Source organism: Diaphorina citri, unplaced genomic scaffold (assembly GCF_000475195.1).
Source record: "Diaphorina citri unplaced genomic scaffold, Diaci psyllid genome assembly version 1.1 scaffold615, whole genome shotgun sequence".
In the NCBI taxonomy this organism is placed as follows: Eukaryota; Metazoa; Arthropoda; class Insecta; order Hemiptera; family Psyllidae; genus Diaphorina; species Diaphorina citri.
Genome location: NW_007378048.1, coordinates 79778 through 97710, shown reverse-complemented (window position 1 = coordinate 97710; position 17933 = coordinate 79778). Strand labels below are relative to the sequence as shown.

Sequence of the window (17933 nt, the reverse complement as noted above, 5' to 3'; positions counted from 1 at the left end):
CATAACTCATTTATTACTTTTTATTAGGTCTAAACATACACGTAAATAGTATTATGCCTACAGTAAAAAGCACGTCCATAAATCCGATATAAAATCCTAATACCTTTCCATAATCTTAGCTATGCTTCATGCCTCCTTTGCAGGGGTTTAAGCCAGAGGCGTGGGGTGAGAATTCCAGAAGGGAAGACATAAACTCATGTAAAATATATATGCTGATTTCCTTGTGGTCTTTTGGTATTGGTATAAGTAAGGCCATCGGCTATAATAAACGCCCCATGTCACTGCGACCTGGTTAGATCTTTTGTGACTTTCCCTTTGGTTATCTAGAAGAGCCCTAGACTTCTTACGAAAGCCAAGGTTCTTATAGGACTGATTTCTTTGACTCCTTTAGGTGTTGTGATCATCCTTGAATATCGAAGATTTGGTTTCCTTTTATGTACACCTACTGATAGATCCAACTGTAACAACAGAGGTTCTATCGTCGCCAAATCAAAGAGAAAAGGAAGACAGGAAAATAGAAATTCAGACGTAGGTACATAACTCATTTATTACTTTTTATTAGGTCTAAACATACACGTAAATAGTACTATGCCAGTAAAAGCACGTCCATAAATCCGATATAAAATCCTAAAACCTTTCCATAATCTTAGCTATGCTTCATTCCTCCTTTGCAGGGGTTTAAGCCAGAGGCGTAAGGTGAGAATTCCAGAAGGGAAGACATAAACACATGTAAAGTAGGTATACTTTACATGTGTTTATGCATATATATGCTGATTTCCTGGTGGTCTCTTGGTATTGGTATAAGTAAGGCCATCGGCTATAATAAACGCTCTATCTCACTGCGACCTGGTTAGATCTTTTGTCACCTTCCCTTTGGTTATCTAGAAGAGCCCTAGACTTCTTACGAAAGCCAGGGTTCTTATAGGACTGATTTCTTTGACTCCTTTAGGTGTTGTGATCATCCTTGAGTTTGTGACTTTCCCTTTGGTTATCTAGAAGAGCCCTAGACTTCTTACGAAAGCCAAGGTTCTTATAGGACTGATTTCTTTGACTCCTTAAGGTGTTGTGATCATTCTTGAGAAGTATAGCTATAGCAGTGGTTTGTGAGAGGCTACACCTGGTGGTCTTAGAATCCAGGTTGAATAATCTCTTACTATTTTCTGTAGGAAGTAGGAGGGAATGAGGAAGTCAGTAGAGGAGTGGTGCTTCCCTAACTTCAATTAAGACTACGACACTGGTTTAAGCAGACATATTGCTTTATGAGGTCAAGACAATTTTCTTTATGCTACTATGTTTCCTTTTCTTTTATGCTAGTAAAAAACGCATTAAGGAAAAGTATACATTATCAAAGTTTCCTGTGATTTAATATGTGATGGTGCATCCATATCAGCAGCTTTATTTTTTTCCGGGTCTATTGGGGAGGAACTTTATATTATGCTGAAACATGACACTTCTTTTGTACCTACCTCAGTGGTGTAGTTACTAGTCACTACAGTGGACATGGGTTCTGGAAATTTTATATTGGCACAAATGCTTTATTAAGTTATGGATTTAAAGCTGTAGACGTTGTTTTCATAATATTGTTTACAATTTGGTACATATTTTAATAATTAATTCCCCGAGTTTCTTATTCTTTTCTTGAAGCCTTTGTGTACTTGGGTATTTCTCATAAGTGTTAATCTTTGGATTAGCTGCTGGCTGCACAGAGGTTTACCCAGAGCTGCACAGAGGTAACTTACCCTTGTATTTAGTGCACAGGGGAGAGGCAGAGTTGTCAGGTTCCTGATATCTGACACACACAGAGGTAATACCGGTAACTTCCACAGACACAGAGGATGGCATATCGGGAGGCCCTGGAAACAAGAAGAAAAGTTAGTGAAGATAGCTGCAACCTACAAGTAAATTGCAAAATAAATAAATAAATAAAATACAACGTGATTGAACGGACAGTAAAAGGATAAATTAGACAGCAGAGATAGCACATTGAAGGAACCAGTTCCGAAAAGATCAAAAGTTAAGCAACGTTGCGTGTAGTTGGTAACCGGATGGGTGACCATCTGGGCAATCTTCTGCTGTTGTTGGCAGTTAAAAATGGGAATTCCCGTAAATTTATACAAACAAAAAAGAGAAATGAAGAAAGATTCAGTGGGTGACTAAATTAATGAGTGAGTAAATGAATGAGTGATTGACAAAAAGAAGGCTTTCGACCTACTTGCGTGATCAAACCCAAGCAGCATATGAGTAGTGACTGAGTGAATTAATTTGTGAGTGAGTGAAATAATGAGTGAGTGATTGACTGAAAGAAAGCTTTCGACTTACTGGCCTGATCAAATCCAAGCAGCATCTTCTTGAGTCCCTTGCACCTTCGTTCCCACAGGGCGAGTGTTTTATCGCTCCTATCTGAATCGGCCACACTAATAGAGCCCCTGTTAATGGACAGGGTGGAGTGATGGTGACTGTTGTGGTCCAGTAGGCAGGTGCCCCCTAACTCGTGACAGCGGCGTTCCGATTCCAGTAGGAGGTGGCGTAGGTGTGCACCTAGCTTGTCTGGCGAGGAAACTGGAACAGGGAGGAATCGATTTAATTGTGAATTGTTTTGATAATTTAGGTATCCTTGGAAAAATTAATGTATACATTATTATTATTATTATTATTTTCTATTAGGCGCTTTAACAATGTTTTGTGCATGTCGTTAGCGCCAAACTAAGATTCGTATAAGATAAACCCAACTTTTGGGGCTGCTGCCCTACACCTAAGCTTCAGACTGGGCTTTTTGTGTGTATGGAGTTAAGCTTTGGAAAAATTGAAATAATAAATTTGTAGAATTGCTTTGTAAGGCAAATTTTTGTATAAAGCATTGTCTTGATCGACATAACTTAGATCCCATATGAGTAGGTAAAATCAAATGTTTTTAGAGGAATGAAATCGCTTTAAGACAGTACCTATGGACGCTGTCCAATAAAATTTTCGGAGTCTGGCCTACCAGATGAGGCTGATGAGGCTCGAGGGAGTCCGGGCCCCCTCGGCCCCCCCGAATAAGGCCCTGATAACTTACATTTGTTGCCTTCCTGAGCTCCGAATGTGATGAGTAGTTTGACTAAGGGTAAGTTGTTACTGAGGATTGCCACGTCTAGGGGTGTAAATCCGTCACTGTTCATGCTGAAACATAGAAAGGTAAGTAAGATGAGAAAACGTTGGACTCGTAATCCAAGGGACTGAGGTTCCAGTTTCAGTAGTGACATGAAGGTGGATCATTTCGAGGGCAGATTTTATCCTATCTCCTTAGATTTCGGAACGATAAGACCGCAGTTACAATTCCCTCTATCGATCCTCTATAAAGATTTTTTTAAAGCTTGTTGATAGAGGGAATTGTAACTGCTAAGGTCATAAAGAAGGCTTTCGACCTACTTGCGTGATCAAACCCAAGCAGCATATGAGTTAGTGACTGAGTGAATTAATTTGTGAGTGAGTGAGTGATTGACTGAGAGAAAGCTTTCGACTTACTGGCCTGATCAAATCCAAGCAGCATCTTCTTGAGTCCCTTACACCTTCGTTCCCACAGGGCGAGTGTTTTGTCGCTTCTATCTGAGTCGGCCACACTGATAGAGCCCCTGTTAATGGACAGGGTGGAGTGATGGTGACTGTTGTGGTCCAGTAGGCAGGTGCCCCCTAACTCGTGACAGCGGCGTTCCGATTCCAGTAGGAGGTGGCGTAGGTGTGCACCTAGCTTGTCTGGCGAGGAAACTGGAACAGGGAGGAATCGATTTAATTGTGAATTGTTTTGATAATTTAGGTATCCTTGGAAAAATTAATGTATACATTATTATTATTATTATTATTTTCTATTAGGCGCTTTAACAATGTTTTGTGCATGTCGTTAGCACGAACGATTCAAACATTCAAAACATGCTTCACATTCACACATTCAAAAGAGTATCTCAGCATAGGAGCATCATAGTCTGTTCCTAGCTTGTCTGGCGAGGAAACTGGAACAGGGAGGAATCGATTTAATTGTGAATTGTTTTGATAATTTAGGTATCCTTGGAAAAATTGATGTACCTATACATTATTATTATTTTTTTTCTATTAGGCGCTTTAACAATGTTTTGTGCTTGTCGTTAGCGCCAAACTAAGATTCGTATAAGATAAACCCAACTTTTGGGGCTGCTGCCCTTCACCTAAGCTTCAGACTGGGCTTTTTGTGTGTATGGAGTTAAGCTTTGGAAAAATTGAAATACTAAATTTGTAGAATTGCTTTGTAAGGCAAATTTTTGTATAAAGCATTGTCTCGATCGACATAACTTAGATCCCATATGAGTAGGTAAAATCAAATGTTTTTAAAGGAATGAAATCGGTCAAGACAGTATGGACTATGGACGCTGTCCAATAAATTTTTCGGAGTGGTCTGCAGATGAGGCTGATGAGGCTCGAGGGAGTCCGGGCCCCCTCGGCCCCCCCGAACACGGCCCTGATAACTTACATTTGTTGCCTTCCTGAGCTCCGAATGAGATGAGTAGTTTGACTAAGGGTAAGTTGTTACTGAGGATTGCCACATCCAGGGGTGTAAATCCGTCACTGTTCATGCTGAAACATAGAAAGGTAAGTAAGATGAGAAAACGTTGGACTCGTAATCCAAGGGACTGAGGTTCGAGTTTCAGTAGTGACATGAAGGCGGATCATTTCGAGGGCAGATTTTATCCTGTCTCCTTAGATTTCGGAACGATAAGACCGCAGTTACAATTCCCTCTATCAAAATCCTCTACAAAGATTGTTTTGAACAGGTTTAATTATAGGGAACTGTAACTGCTAAGGTCATATCGGCTGTCTCGAGAGAGTGATATAAATCGAGTCGAATACAAAATCACACAGATAATCCATGTATAAATAATGTACTTAGTCCATGTACCTATGTTATCTATAAATAATGCACTGAAGTGACTGAAGGTATGGAGTAGGACATTTGATATGGTATTAAAATGGTACATGTGTCGATGAGTAAATGCATAATAGAAGAGCTTATCACAGTTATCAGGGATTGGGATAGGACGAAAATAAAATGTAGATTAATTATTAATATAAATTCATAATAATAAAATAAAGTATTAATCTATTAATATCAATAAAAAATCTGGTGTGAAAATCACACGACTTTCCTCATCCTATTGAATGATGCAAAAAAAAAAAATCTGGTGTGAACATCACACGACTTTCCTTATCCTATTGACTGATGCTTATTTTGGGTGTTCTTGTTCTTATAGCCAAACTTTTACAATATTATCTCTAACCGTTTAGTCGGTATAGCTGAAAACCGCCAAAAAACGGTCAAAAACCGCCAAAAAGCGGTCAATATACCGCCAACCGTAGCACCTATCTCAACCAAACGTTTTGAGTTGCACCCTTGTCGCATTTGTAAACTACATACAAAATTTCAAGTCATTTTGTTGACCGCTTTTTGGCCGTTTTTTGGCGGTTTTCAGCTTTACCGACTAAACGGTTAGAGATATTGTAAAAGTTTGGCTATAAGAACAAGAACACCCAAAATAAGCATCAGTCAATAGGATAAGGAAAGTCGTGTGATGTTCACACCAGATTTTTTTTTTTTATCTAAACTCAAGGAATAGCAATTCTTATCCAAAGGGACCTCAGGAATCTCAGGATTCTGATAGTTCGCTGTTACGTAGACTCGGGCTGTCAGGCATTAACCTTAGCAACAAAAATATTTCCGTAAAGACATCAGATTTAAAATTGCTCCATCCCCCAGAGACCCAAAGCAACCAGCAAGTACAATATTTTCCAAACCTTGTAACTTTTTTAACGATTTGACGTCTGTACAAATATTTCACTAGGAACTTTTTTTGAGGTGAAAAAAAAGTTGAATAAAGCCGACATTATAATTGCACCGAGCTATTGTCAATTTTCCCCTCAACTTTCTCTCTCTTCTTTTCTCTCTCTCTCTCTCTCTCTCTTTTCCTCTATCCCTTTCTTTCTCTCTCTCTCTCTCTCTCTCTCTCTCTCTCTCTCTCTCTCTCTCTCTTCCTCTCTCTCTCTCTCTCTCTCTCTCTCTCTCTCTCTCTCTCTCTCTCTCTCTCTCTCTCTCTTTTCCTCTATCCCTTTCTTTTTCTCTCGCTCTCTCTCTTCATTTCTCTCTCTCTCCCTCCTCTCTCTCTCTCTCCCTCCCTCTCTCTCTCTCTCTCTCTCCCTCCCTCTTTCTCTTTCTTTCTTTCTCTCTCTCTCTCCCTCCCTCTTTCTCTCTCTCCCTTCCTTTTTGTCTTTCTTGCTTTCTCTCTCTCTATGTAAGAGTTGTGAGACTTTCACCTCCGTGACAATCTCATCGCTCATCCCTCCTCCTCGACATTATATAATTGCACCGAGCTATTGTCACTTTTCCCCTCAACTTTCTCTCTCTTCTTTTCTCTCTCTCTCTCTCTCTTTTCCTCTATCCCTTTCTTTTTCTCTCCCTCTCTCTCTTCATTTCTCTCTCTCCCTCCTCTCTCTCCTCTATCTCTCTCCCTCTCTCTTTCTCTCTCTCTCTCTCCCTCCCTCTCTCTCTATGTAAGAGTTGTGAGACTTTCACCTCCGTGACAATCTCATCGCTCATCCCTCCTCCACCTTGTTACACTTCCAAAGTGAAAGGTGTCTGGGTTTGGGCTAAGTCGTAAATTTTCCCACTTGTCTGTTTCGATGTCACAATAAATCCCTCACACAGGAAGGTTGTTACCCTCTACTACTACTCGTGAGCTGGGAATTTTGGGCTGTCAGAGGGGAAAGTTTTTCCCCCTACCCCCTACTATCCCATCCTCGAGAATCTTGAGATGCCAGGTTGGGGGGGGGGAGTTGTTACCCCCTGCTATACCCTTGAGCTGAGAATTTTGGGCTGTCAGAGGGGAAGATTATTTGTCCCCCTACTTCTTACTACCCCACCCTTGAGAATCTTGGGCTGTCAGGGGGGGGGCAGTATATTTTTTTTTTTTTTTTTTTTTAATTTTTGTGCACATACAATGTTGTATACTGAAACACAATGAATAAATATTCAAATACAAATTGTACATATTATTGTGATTGATCTAGATTTCTAGAAATTTATATACTCTAGGTACATACATCTAGAATAATTCTAGATTATCTACGCTCTGTATACATAATATCCCTATGTATAGGTATACGAAACTGACAAAACTCATACAATACGCAATACGGGGATGTATATGTCTAATTCTAGTTAGCCTTAAGCCAAAAGCCGAACAAAAGGATTGCTCTCTCTCTCTCACTCTCTCTCTCTCTCTCTCTCTTTCTCTCTCTGGACTCAAGAATTTAATGAGCACAAAGTGTTTCACAGAGCACAAAGCACACAGAGCACAGAGCACAGAGCACAAAGTATACGCGGAGGTGTGGGAATAGGATGTCTTAAAGTCTGGAAAATTTTGATACCTAAGTAACTGTGTAAAGTTTTCCTACAAAAAAAAAAAAGGAACGAACCTTATCTGTTATCTAATGCAGCTTAGGATAAAATCCTCCCCGGGCGGGAATTGAATCTGCGACCTAACGCTTACAGGGTAGACGCACTACCCTCCAAGCTACACAAGTAGGCTGGCTTTTAACCTTGATGTACGAGCATGTAGGAACGTACAGGTAGAAATGTAATAACTTTTAGGGAAATTTTTGTCGGAACAATCGAGTCTTGTACCTCACCCTCCCTTTAAACAAAATAGGAAAGTAAAAATATATTATAAAGTTAAATTTAGGTATTTTCGAAAACCCCAAGCAGATACTTATACCTACTCAAAAGTACTTATACGGAAAGTTTTCCCCAGGAAAAACTCAGCATAAGCGTATAAATAAAAAACCTACCTCACCTACCAAGGTATTTTACGTACTTTAAATAAGTTTTCAATTTAGGAAAAAGAAACTTTCTTTGATAACAATGAAAGAATAGAAAATTTGAAAAAAAAAGAAGCTCTCAGTTTTCAATATTCGAAAGTACATTATCATTTTATTATCAAGATACAAACCTAAATAATATTGATGAAGACATTTTTAAAGTTACCCACGCCATCCCCAGCCTGGTTAGTTCGGAGGGTGACGCGTCTGCCTTGTATGTATGTTACCCCTGAATAAGCTCGGAGAAAGTACATTATCATTTTATTATCAAGATACAAACCTAAATAATATTGATGAAGACATTTTTAAAGTTACCCACGCCATCCCCAGCCTAGTTAGTTCGGAGGGTGAGGCGTCTGCCTTGTATGTATGTTACCCCTGAATAAGTTCGGAGACTATGCCCGAAGACGCTCCAAGAATTCTCAGAGGTGGATAACATGAGATTACACACTCGAAGTTATGACTTCATGAGAGATGAAGAGTATTGTGGAGTTGACACTGATTTGACAAATTTGATGTAGAACATTTTTAAAGTTACCCACGCCATCCCCAGCCTAGTTAGTTCGGAGGGTGAGGCGTCTGCCTTGTATGTATGTTACCCCTGAATAAGCTCGGAGACTATGCCCGAAGACGCTCCAAGAATTCTCAGAGGTGAATAACATGAAATTACAGACTCGAAGTTATGACGGAGACTAGGCCCGAAGACGCTCCAAGAATTCTCAGAGGTGGATAACATGAGATTACAGACTCGAAGTTATGACTTCATGAGAGATGAGGAGTATTGTGGAGTCGACACTGATTTGACAAATTTGATGTAGGGCCCTTTAAACTGAAGGATATTGCTAATGAGGAATGTCAAAACTTGACAAAGTTTAGTGGAGGTGTGGGTTTTACCTTTATCCTTGGCGACAAGCTACCCGCCTCCTCACCCCAACTTTACTCAGTCTTTAGTGGGACCGGGAAAAGCCAGCAGCGCGCGATTGCCTTGATGGTCATTGGTCAACCATTCCGATAGCAACCGACGCGACGTTGCCTCCAGAGAATAGAGATGAGATCCAAGGGTTACTGATGCTTCAATGAGCTATCGTCGAGCGGCTGCGCTGAACGCTGGCTATCAATATTTGAAACTCAGCCCGTTCAGTGATCATTTTAAGCACATTTCAGTTTTAGACCCTATAGAATTTTGTGTATACCTAATTACCCTGAAAGCTATTAAAATTCCAAAATAGGTACCAACAAGACCAACTTGAGCTTGTAAAACTGGACAAACGAAGAGAAGAGTGCCACAACCAAAACCATAAACCGTTGCACACCGCATAAACTGTTGTAATCCGCTTGAACCGTTGTCATCCTTGCGTTGTACACAAACAAAGAGAAGAGCGTCATTACAGAAAGAAAACTATAAACCGTTGTACACCGCATAAACCGTTGTCACAGTTGAGTTGTAAGTACATAAAACGAAGCATCACAGTACACAAACAAAGAGAAGAGCGTCATTACAGAAAGAAAACTATAAACCGTTGTACACCGCATAAACCGTTGTCACAGTTGAGTTGTAGGTACATAAAACGAAGCGTCACTACTAAAACTACAAACCGTTGCGTTCGGTTGTACACCGTCCGATAAACAAACGCATGGATTCGTTTTACTTTTTCAACGCCTCTCTGGGATTTTTGAACGATCCGTTTTTCTCGCCGCTCTCATCATTCGGGCTTCCTCGGAACGATAACACAAACACCCGATTTCGACCGAACGGAAGATACGAATCGCAACCTATCGGATTTACAACGGATTCGACCAATAAAAACGCTGGATCACTTCGACCTAACGGAAGGCACGAATTGCAACCAATTGGATTTCAAACGATTCCCACCAATAGAAACGAAGGATCGTTTTGTGAGCGGCTGCGCTGAACGCTGGCTATCAATATTTGAAACTCAGCCCGTTCAGTGATCATTTTAAGCCCATTTCAGTTTTAGACCCTAAAGACTTTCGTGTATAATTACCCTGAAAGCTATTAAAATTTCAAAATAGGTACCAACAAGACCAACTTGAGCTTGTAAAACTGGACAAACGAAGAGTAAGAGTGCCACAACCAAAACCATAAACCGTTGCACACCGCATAAACCGTTGTAATCCGCTTGAACCGTTGTCACCCTTGCGTTGTACAAAAACAAAGAGAAGAGCGTCATTACAGAAAGAAAACTATAAACCGTTGTACACCGCATAAACCGTTGTCACAGTTGCGTTGTACATAAAACGAAGCGTCACAACTAAAACTACAAACCGTTGCGTTCGGTTGTACACCGTCCGATAAACAAACGCATGGATCCGTTTTACTTTTTCAACGCCTCTCTAGGATTTTTGAACGATCCGTTTTTCTCGCCGCTCTCATCATTCGGGCTTCCTCGGAACGATAACACGAACACCCGATTTCGACCGAACGGAAGATACGAATCGCAACCTATCGGATTTATAACGGATTCGACCAATAGAAACGCTGGATCACTTCGACCTAACGGAAGGCACGAATTGCAACCAATCGGACTTCAAACGATTCCCACCAATAGAAACGAAGGATCGTTTTATGGCTATAAGAACAAGAACACCCAAAATAAGCATCAGTCAATAGGATAAGGAAAGTCGTGTGATGTTCACACCAGATTTCACAAATATCGTTCCTAAGCACACTTAGACTTAACTTGGACTCAAACCTCTATCCGAAGTCCAACGCGTTAACCACTACACCACCGACTTTAAAAGTTTAATTTAAGCTTAGAGGTGCATTTTTTGTTCATTTATACCTATTGTTGTCAATAAAGTTAAAATTCAAATTCAAATTCAAATTCAAATACTAATTGCGTCAAAATTGACCAATCAAATGCCTTGAGACTATGCTTAGCACGAACTTAAGAGCCAGCATTTTGTTAATAAATATGGGTGTTAGACTTAACTTGGACTCAAACCTCTATCCGAAGTCCAACGCGTTAACCACTACACCACCGAGTTTGGTTAGCTACATACTAATTGTTCGATGGGGCTTTGATTCGAAAGTATAAGCGATGGAATGAGTTGTATGGATCCAGATAAATGGTTTGAAAAAGTCTGGTTATTAGTTACCACCTACTAATTGCTATTGCTTTGCTAACCCTATTGACATTTTTGGTTGGGTAATGGCTGTCAGGGGGGGGGCAGTTGTTACCCTCCATTATACCCTAGAGCTGTCATGGAGGGGGAGAATTTTGGGCTGTCAGAGGGAAAGTTTTTACCCCTACTATACCCCACTATCCCACCCTTGAGTTTCTTGAGATGTCAGAAGGGAGGGTTGTTACCCCTACAACCCTTGAGCTGAGAATCTTGACCTGTCAGAGGGGAAGGTTGTTTCCCCCACCCTTGAGAATCTTGAGATATCATGGAGGGGGCGAATCTTGAGATGTCAGGTGGGGGGGGAGGTTTTTACCCCCCTACGACCCCACCCTTGAGAATCTTGCACGACAATAAAAGAGAAAGCTCCTTTTTGTCTTTAACCCAACCCTATATTAACACTGGTCACTCATTTGTGACAGCTCCTTTTTGTAGCAACTTTGCATTAACGTGACTTCTGAGTAAGTTCCTACCACAGTTTTCTTCTCCAATGTTCTTTGATTTCCATTTCCAGATGAATCTTCCCAGAGCGACAAAGGCAGCATGGACACCACAAAAACAAACGGAGCTACGCCGAAACTAGCCGTTGTAGAAAAGGGAAAACCCCGAACTGGGGTACCAAAAGTAGGACCGAACCGGAGAGCAAATCCGGAGCTGACGGCATTGGTAGAGAAAGATATTGTTCAAACGGACACCGGAGTGGGGTGGGATGACATAGCCGGACTGGACAATGTCAAGCAGATCTTTAAGGAGACCCTCCTGCTGCCGAAACTGATGCCACAACTCTTCAAAGGTATTGAACTTCCAAAAGTTAAACTTAAACTGTACCAAGTTCAAACTTAAAGCAGATCTTTAAGGAGACCCTCCTGCTGCCGAAACTGATGCCACAACTCTTCAAAGGTATTGAACTTCCAAAAGTTAAACTTAAACTTTACCAAGTTCAAACTTAATCATCAATGCGTCCAAAAATCTCAACTTAATCATCAATGCGTCCTTTACTCTGCTCATTCGAAACACTCTCATTAAAAAGTTTTTAAAGGCGGGACACTTTTGAATATAAGAAAGACTTTGTCTTCACTGGACTACATATGAAATTATTCTCCTTAAATTTACTGAAATACTGTACCAAGTTCAAACTTAATCATCAATGCGTCCAAAAATCTCAACTTAATCATCAATGCGTCCTTTACTCTGCTCATTCGAAACACTCCCATTAAAAAGTTTTTAAAGGCGGGACACTTTTTCAAGAAACAATTTACAGGGCGCGGCGGGGCGTGGAGCTTCGAATTCTTGACGGTATGACGGTCGCGTGCCTACCGGCATGTTTGATGATGAAAGAATATAAGAAAGACTTTGTCTTCACTGGACTACATATGAAATTATTCTCCTTAAATTTACTGATACCTCTTTTCCACCACAGGCATTCTCCGCCCCTGGCGAGGTATCCTTCTTTTCGGCCCTCCAGGGACAGGCAAAACCCTCCTAGCCAAGGCCGTCGCCTCTCAACACGGCTCCACCTTCTTCAACGTTCTCCCCTCGTCGCTAACCTCCAAGCATTACGGGGAGTCTGAGAAGCTCGTCCGAGCCCTCTTTGAGACCGCCCGGGCCCGAGCTCCGGCCGTGATCTTTATCGATGAGGTGGACGCGTTTTGTTCGGGCAGTCGGGAGCATGAGGCGACCAGACGCGTGAGGTGTGAACTACTGTCGCATATGGATGGCGTTGGGACTGGCTCGGGAGATAAAGGTGAGGAAATGTACCTACTACCTACTAGCTTTGCTTATAATGGGTGTTCTTCGATATTTTTTATCGAGGAAGTTGGAGTACCGTAGAACGTGGGGTAGGATTGCTGCCGAGATCACTCCAACAAACGACAAAAACTAGAACAGTCCTGTGCCCTACTCCCCTTTACTTAAGAAAGAGCTTTAGGCGCTTTAATACTAAGAAAACTAGCGCCGAAGTATCTTTATTTGTGTATTCCCCCCCCCGCAGGAGTGTTAGTTTTGGCGGCCACCAACCACCCGTGGGATCTGGACGAGGCGCTCAAGCGACGATTCGAAAAACGAATCTCTCCAATGTTCTTTGATTTCCATTTCCAGATGAATCTTCCCAGAGCGACAAAGGCAGCATGGACACCACAAAAACAAACGGAGCTACACCGAAACTAGCCGTTGTTGAAAAGGGAAAACCCCGAACTGGGGGACCAAAAGTAGGACCGAACCGGAGAGCAAATCCGGACAAAACGAATCTACATTCCGCTCCCTGACGAACATACGCGAAGTCAAATCATCGGCCTCTGCCTCGGAGAAATACGGAAAGACCCGAACGTAGACGTGGCAACACTGTCCAAACAGCTGATTGGCTATTCCGGGTCGGATATTAGAGACCTGTGTCAGGAAATCATCCTGATAGCTGCCCGAGAGGTGATTCAAAACGCTGGCTTCACGGGGGTAAATTCGAAACCCCCTGACGGACGAAATAATATCGGCGCCAAGGGAGATGATTCAAAATGTCAGGTGGCCCCGTTGGGATCGGATAGGATCGTTCTGAACCGATCTCATTTTGAGCGTGCCAAAGAGAAGTGTAGGAAGTCTGTCGATGGGGCTTTGATTCGAAAGTATAAGCGATGGAATGAGTTGTATGGATCCAGATAAAGGGTTTGATGAGCTTGAAGATTTTTTATTTATCCCTGAGTCTAGTTAATAGGTACCTACTAAAAAGGAATTTTAGTTGTGTTGATCATAGTTAAATGCTTGTCACAAATATTCGATGGGGCTTTGATTCGAAAGTATAAGCGATGGAATGAGTTGTATGGATCCAGATAAATGGTTTGAAAAAGTCTGGTTATTAGTTATCACCTACTAATTGTTATTGCTAACCCTATTGACATTTTTGGTTGGGTAATTGTTGGCCTTACGTTACATTGTAAATTGTAAGTGTAAGGTCAACAATTACCCAACCATCGATGGATGTTGTTAGGGAACCCACCTACTTATCGTCTACCAATTATTATTTATTTATTTTTATCTATTGATCAACAGATCAATTGGAATTTTCCCTATCGCTCTAAAATCAGCAACAAGTTACTGAGTTACTACATACTCGTGGATCAAGTTACAATAAAACTATTGACATATCAAATGGAATTTGGATCTCGTATTTACCTGTTGACATTGACATCAGCAGATTCCAGAATAGTTCTAGTTTTATCCACATGACCGTGCTCTACTGCCGCGAATAATGCTGAAACATAGGGAAAACACCAACAAATTATTAATTCGGCACGAACAATCTGGTTGAGAGCGCTAGATGATAGGATTTAATTTTTACCTTGAAGCGCTAATAGCGGAGTTTTTTGAGATCAAGAAGGTAGAAATGTAGAGTTACTGAGTTACTACATACTCGTAGATCAAGTTACAATAAAACTATTGACATATCAAATGGAATTTGGATCTCGTATTTACCTGTTAACATTGACATCAGCAGATTCCAGAATAGTTCTAGTTTTATCCACATGACCGTGCTCTACTGCTGCGAATAATGCTGAAACATAGGAGAAAAAAACCAATGGTCAAATTATTTGTTCGGCAAGAACGCTGGCTCATAAGATCGAACCAATAAAAGAACATGGGATCATAACAAAACTGTGGTCATTTTCGTCTCAGTTCATCTGATATAGGAAACTCATATTTACGACTTGCATAGAGGGCAAGAAGCTGTGTAATGGTGTACTGTATGTATGCGCAGTTACAGGACTAGAGGAAAGCTGAAGGATTTCCTCCGTACACTTTGTAGAGTTTGTTTATTTAATAGAGGTTTAAAGTCACTGTATAACTTGAAGTTTTTAGTGACGGAGATGTTATCCTAAATTTGGCGACAAGCTACCCGCCTCCTCATATTAACCTCACCCACAGCCTGAGTCAGGTCCGGGAAAGCCGGTAACACGCGATTGTACTGTACAGCAGACTCCGAAAATTTGGAGCATTCCTCAGTACATCAGTGTTTATACTCTCGCCCCGCTCCCCTCGACAAAATCGGCCCTGCTTGGAGGGTAATTGATGGACAAAATACTTTTCCCTATCCTGTCTTCCTTCTCTCTTCGATTTCGGGACGATAAGACCATAGCAGTTACAGTTCCCTCTGTCAAACCTCTTAAAAAAAGTCACTGTATAACTTCTAAGGTTTTTAGTGACGGGAGTTTTACCCACCATTCGGCGACAAGCTACCCGCCTCCTCATATTAACCTCACCCACAGCCTGAGTCGGGTCCGGGAAACCCGGTAACACGCGATTGTACTGTACAGTAGACTCCGAAAATTTGGAGCATTCCTCAATACATCAGTGTTTATACTCTCGCCCCCCTCCCCTTGACAAAATCGGCCCTGCTTGGAAGGTAATTGATGGACAAAATACTTTTGTTCGTACACCTAATATCGCGTAGATGATACATGAAAAAATCCTGGATACGGCCTTGCTTAGAGGTTAATCTAAGATGGACCAAAGTGCTTTCGTTCGTACACCTAATTTCGCGCAGATGAAAGGTACACCCTGTATTATAAATTTATTTGGGAAAATATAAGTAATGCGCTTTCCGAACCTACGTGTGCTCCAGTTTAAATGTGTTTTCCACACATTCGTATAAACTGTAGGTACGTTGTTAGACGCTTATTAGAAAAAGCTACAGTGTGACTCCAAACTACAGAACCTGTCTGGTACTTTGTCTATTACGTTATTTTAAGGGCGAATCAACATTCAAGAGCTCTAGGACATTTACTAAGATTAAAAAAGCGGACACACCGCCGCTTTTAGAAAGAAATGCAACATTGCCCATTCTGTTGTGTCCTTTATCAGATGGACGAGAAACGAGAAAAGACATAATACTCCTCAATTAGGAGTTGGGTCAATACAAGAACTTGAGAAAAGTATGAAAAAAAAAAGCTTCCCAACACACCCCCTTATTTGCAATTGGAATACCGGAACCTTGTTGACACATTCAAATAAGAACGCATTTTTTTTCCACATGATGGGAGTCGAACCCGGGGAAGGGAGAAGAGTTTGTCTGACACCGAGTAGAGTACATGGTTGTAAAGTGCAGTGTGTGTGTGTGTGTGTGTGTGTATGTGTGTGTGTGTGTGTGTGTTGTGTTCAGGTATACATAAATAAAGAAAACAACAACTTAAAACTTAAATCCCCACCCGAATACGAAATCTCCGAAAACTTGGTGCCATATTTTTCGTATAGAAAAGGAGGAGAGGAGGAGGAGGAAGAAGAAGAAGGAGGAAGAACGAAGAAGAAGAAGAAGGAGGAAGAACGAGGAGGAAGAAGAAGAAGAAGAAGAAGAAGAAGGAGGAAGAAAAAGGAAGAAGAAGGAGGAAGAAGAAGAAGGAAGAAGAAGAAGAAGGAGGAAGAAGAAGAAGGAGGAAGAAGAAGAAGGAGGAGGAAGAAGAAGAAGAAGAAGAAGAAGGAAGAAGAAGGAGAAGGAGGAAGAAGAAGGAGGAGGAGGAAGAAGAAGAAGAAAAAGGAAGAAGAAGAAGGAGGAAGAAGAAGAAGGAGGAGGAAGAAGAAGAAGAAGAAGAAGAAGGAAGAAGAAGATGGAGGAGGAGGAAGGAGGAAGAAGAAGAATGAGGAAGAAGAAGGAGAAAGAAGAATGAGAAGAAGAAGAAGAAGAAGAAGAAGAAGGAGGAGGAGGAGGAGAAGGAAGAAGGAAGAAGAAGAAGAAGAAGAAGAAAGGGGAAAATAAATGGAGAAATATAGAAGATGAATGGCTCCAAACTACAGAACCTGTCTGGTACTTTGTCTATTACGTTATTTTAAGGGCGCCGTTAGATTTCAAATCAACATTCAAGAACTCTAGGATATTTACTAAGATTAAAAAAGCGGACACACCGCCGCTTTTAGAAAGAAATGCAACATTGCCCATTCCGTGGTGTCCTTTATCAGATGGACGAGAAAAGACACAATACTCAATTAGGAGTTGTGTCAATACAAGAACTTGAGAAAAATATGAAAAAAAAGCTTCCCAACCCACCCCCTTATTTGCAATTGGAATACCGGAACCTTGCTGACACATTCAAATAAGAAAGCATTTTTACTTTCCTTATCCTATAGGAAGGAAAGTAATGTAATGCAACCTATCGGATTTATAACGGATTCGACCAATAGAAACGCTGGATCACTTCGACCTAACGGAAGGCACGAATTGCAACCAATCGGATTTCAAACGATTCCCACCAATAGAAACGAAGGATCGTTTTATAATGGAGGGTTTCTAAATGGAAGCGGTGACTTTGACAGAACTGTGGCAAAAAGGGGCGGAACTGCAGCAAAAGGGGGCGTGGCCAGCCGCAAATCTAAACGGGATCCGGAAATTGTGCCGATCGCGCCGTTGGGAAATGCGGCATCCTATGAGTTGCGGTACGCTAAGACGAAAGCTCGATTGAATCGGCCGTCCAGGCCAGACGAGACGGCTGAGGATGATTTGAAAGGTAAATAAGCAAATAGCACATGGTGATTTGGTGACATAATTAAAGTAAGTTTTCCGCTGATCTAACTTTCCTGCAATTATTCAGAAGCCACGACAATAAAAGAGAAAGCTCCTTTTTGTCTTTAACCCAACCCTATATTAACACTGGTCACTCATTTGTGACAGCTCTTTTTTGTAGCAACTTTGCATTAACGTGACTTCTGAGTAAGTACCACAGTTTTCTTCTGAGTAAGTACCTAAAAAGTGACTTCTGAGTAAGTACCTTTCGGATGGATTCGAGTAAACTCGCCGCCTGCTCGAACTGCGTTCGGGAGTCTTCGAGATGTCCCGCCGACCTGAGAATAATAATAATAATAATAATTTCAAACATTTTTTTGAAGTCCAAAACATTTATTTATTTTTATTTATAAAAAAAGTATCACCTCTGAAG

General features: G+C 41.2%; 2 protein-coding genes across 3 annotated transcripts in view; one reads left to right on the top strand and one right to left on the bottom strand.

Annotated features, from left to right (window-relative positions):
* Positions 1–14567, bottom strand: part of LOC103510544 — a gene marked incomplete at its 5' end in the record, with an annotated part of 35804 nt that extends 21237 nt beyond the window's left edge. Inside the window, 6 exons of the mRNA XM_026824569.1 lie at positions 1740–1853; positions 2320–2559; positions 3056–3159; positions 3501–3744; positions 4481–4584; positions 14485–14567. Of these exons, the coding sequence (XP_026680370.1) occupies positions 1740–1853; positions 2320–2559; positions 3056–3159; positions 3501–3744; positions 4481–4584; positions 14485–14567 (889 nt within the window). The remainder of the gene's footprint in view (positions 1–1739; positions 1854–2319; positions 2560–3055; positions 3160–3500; positions 3745–4480; positions 4585–14484) is intronic.
* Positions 11376–13680, top strand: LOC103510543 (katanin p60 ATPase-containing subunit A-like 1). Of its 2 annotated transcripts, none has more exons than XM_008475219.2 (4): positions 11376–11815; positions 12443–12766; positions 13013–13079; positions 13260–13680. In XM_008475219.2, exons 1-4 carry the CDS (start codon positions 11566–11568, stop codon positions 13672–13674), a joined length of 1056 nt encoding a protein of 351 aa, XP_008473441.1. In that variant the 5' UTR covers positions 11376–11565; the 3' UTR covers positions 13675–13680. The 2 variants fall into 2 exon arrangements, with proteins under 2 accessions (XP_008473441.1, XP_008473442.1); XM_008475220.1 differs by lacking the exon at positions 11376–11815 and adding an exon at positions 11871–11922.
* Positions 14568–17933: the final 3366 nt, after the last annotated feature.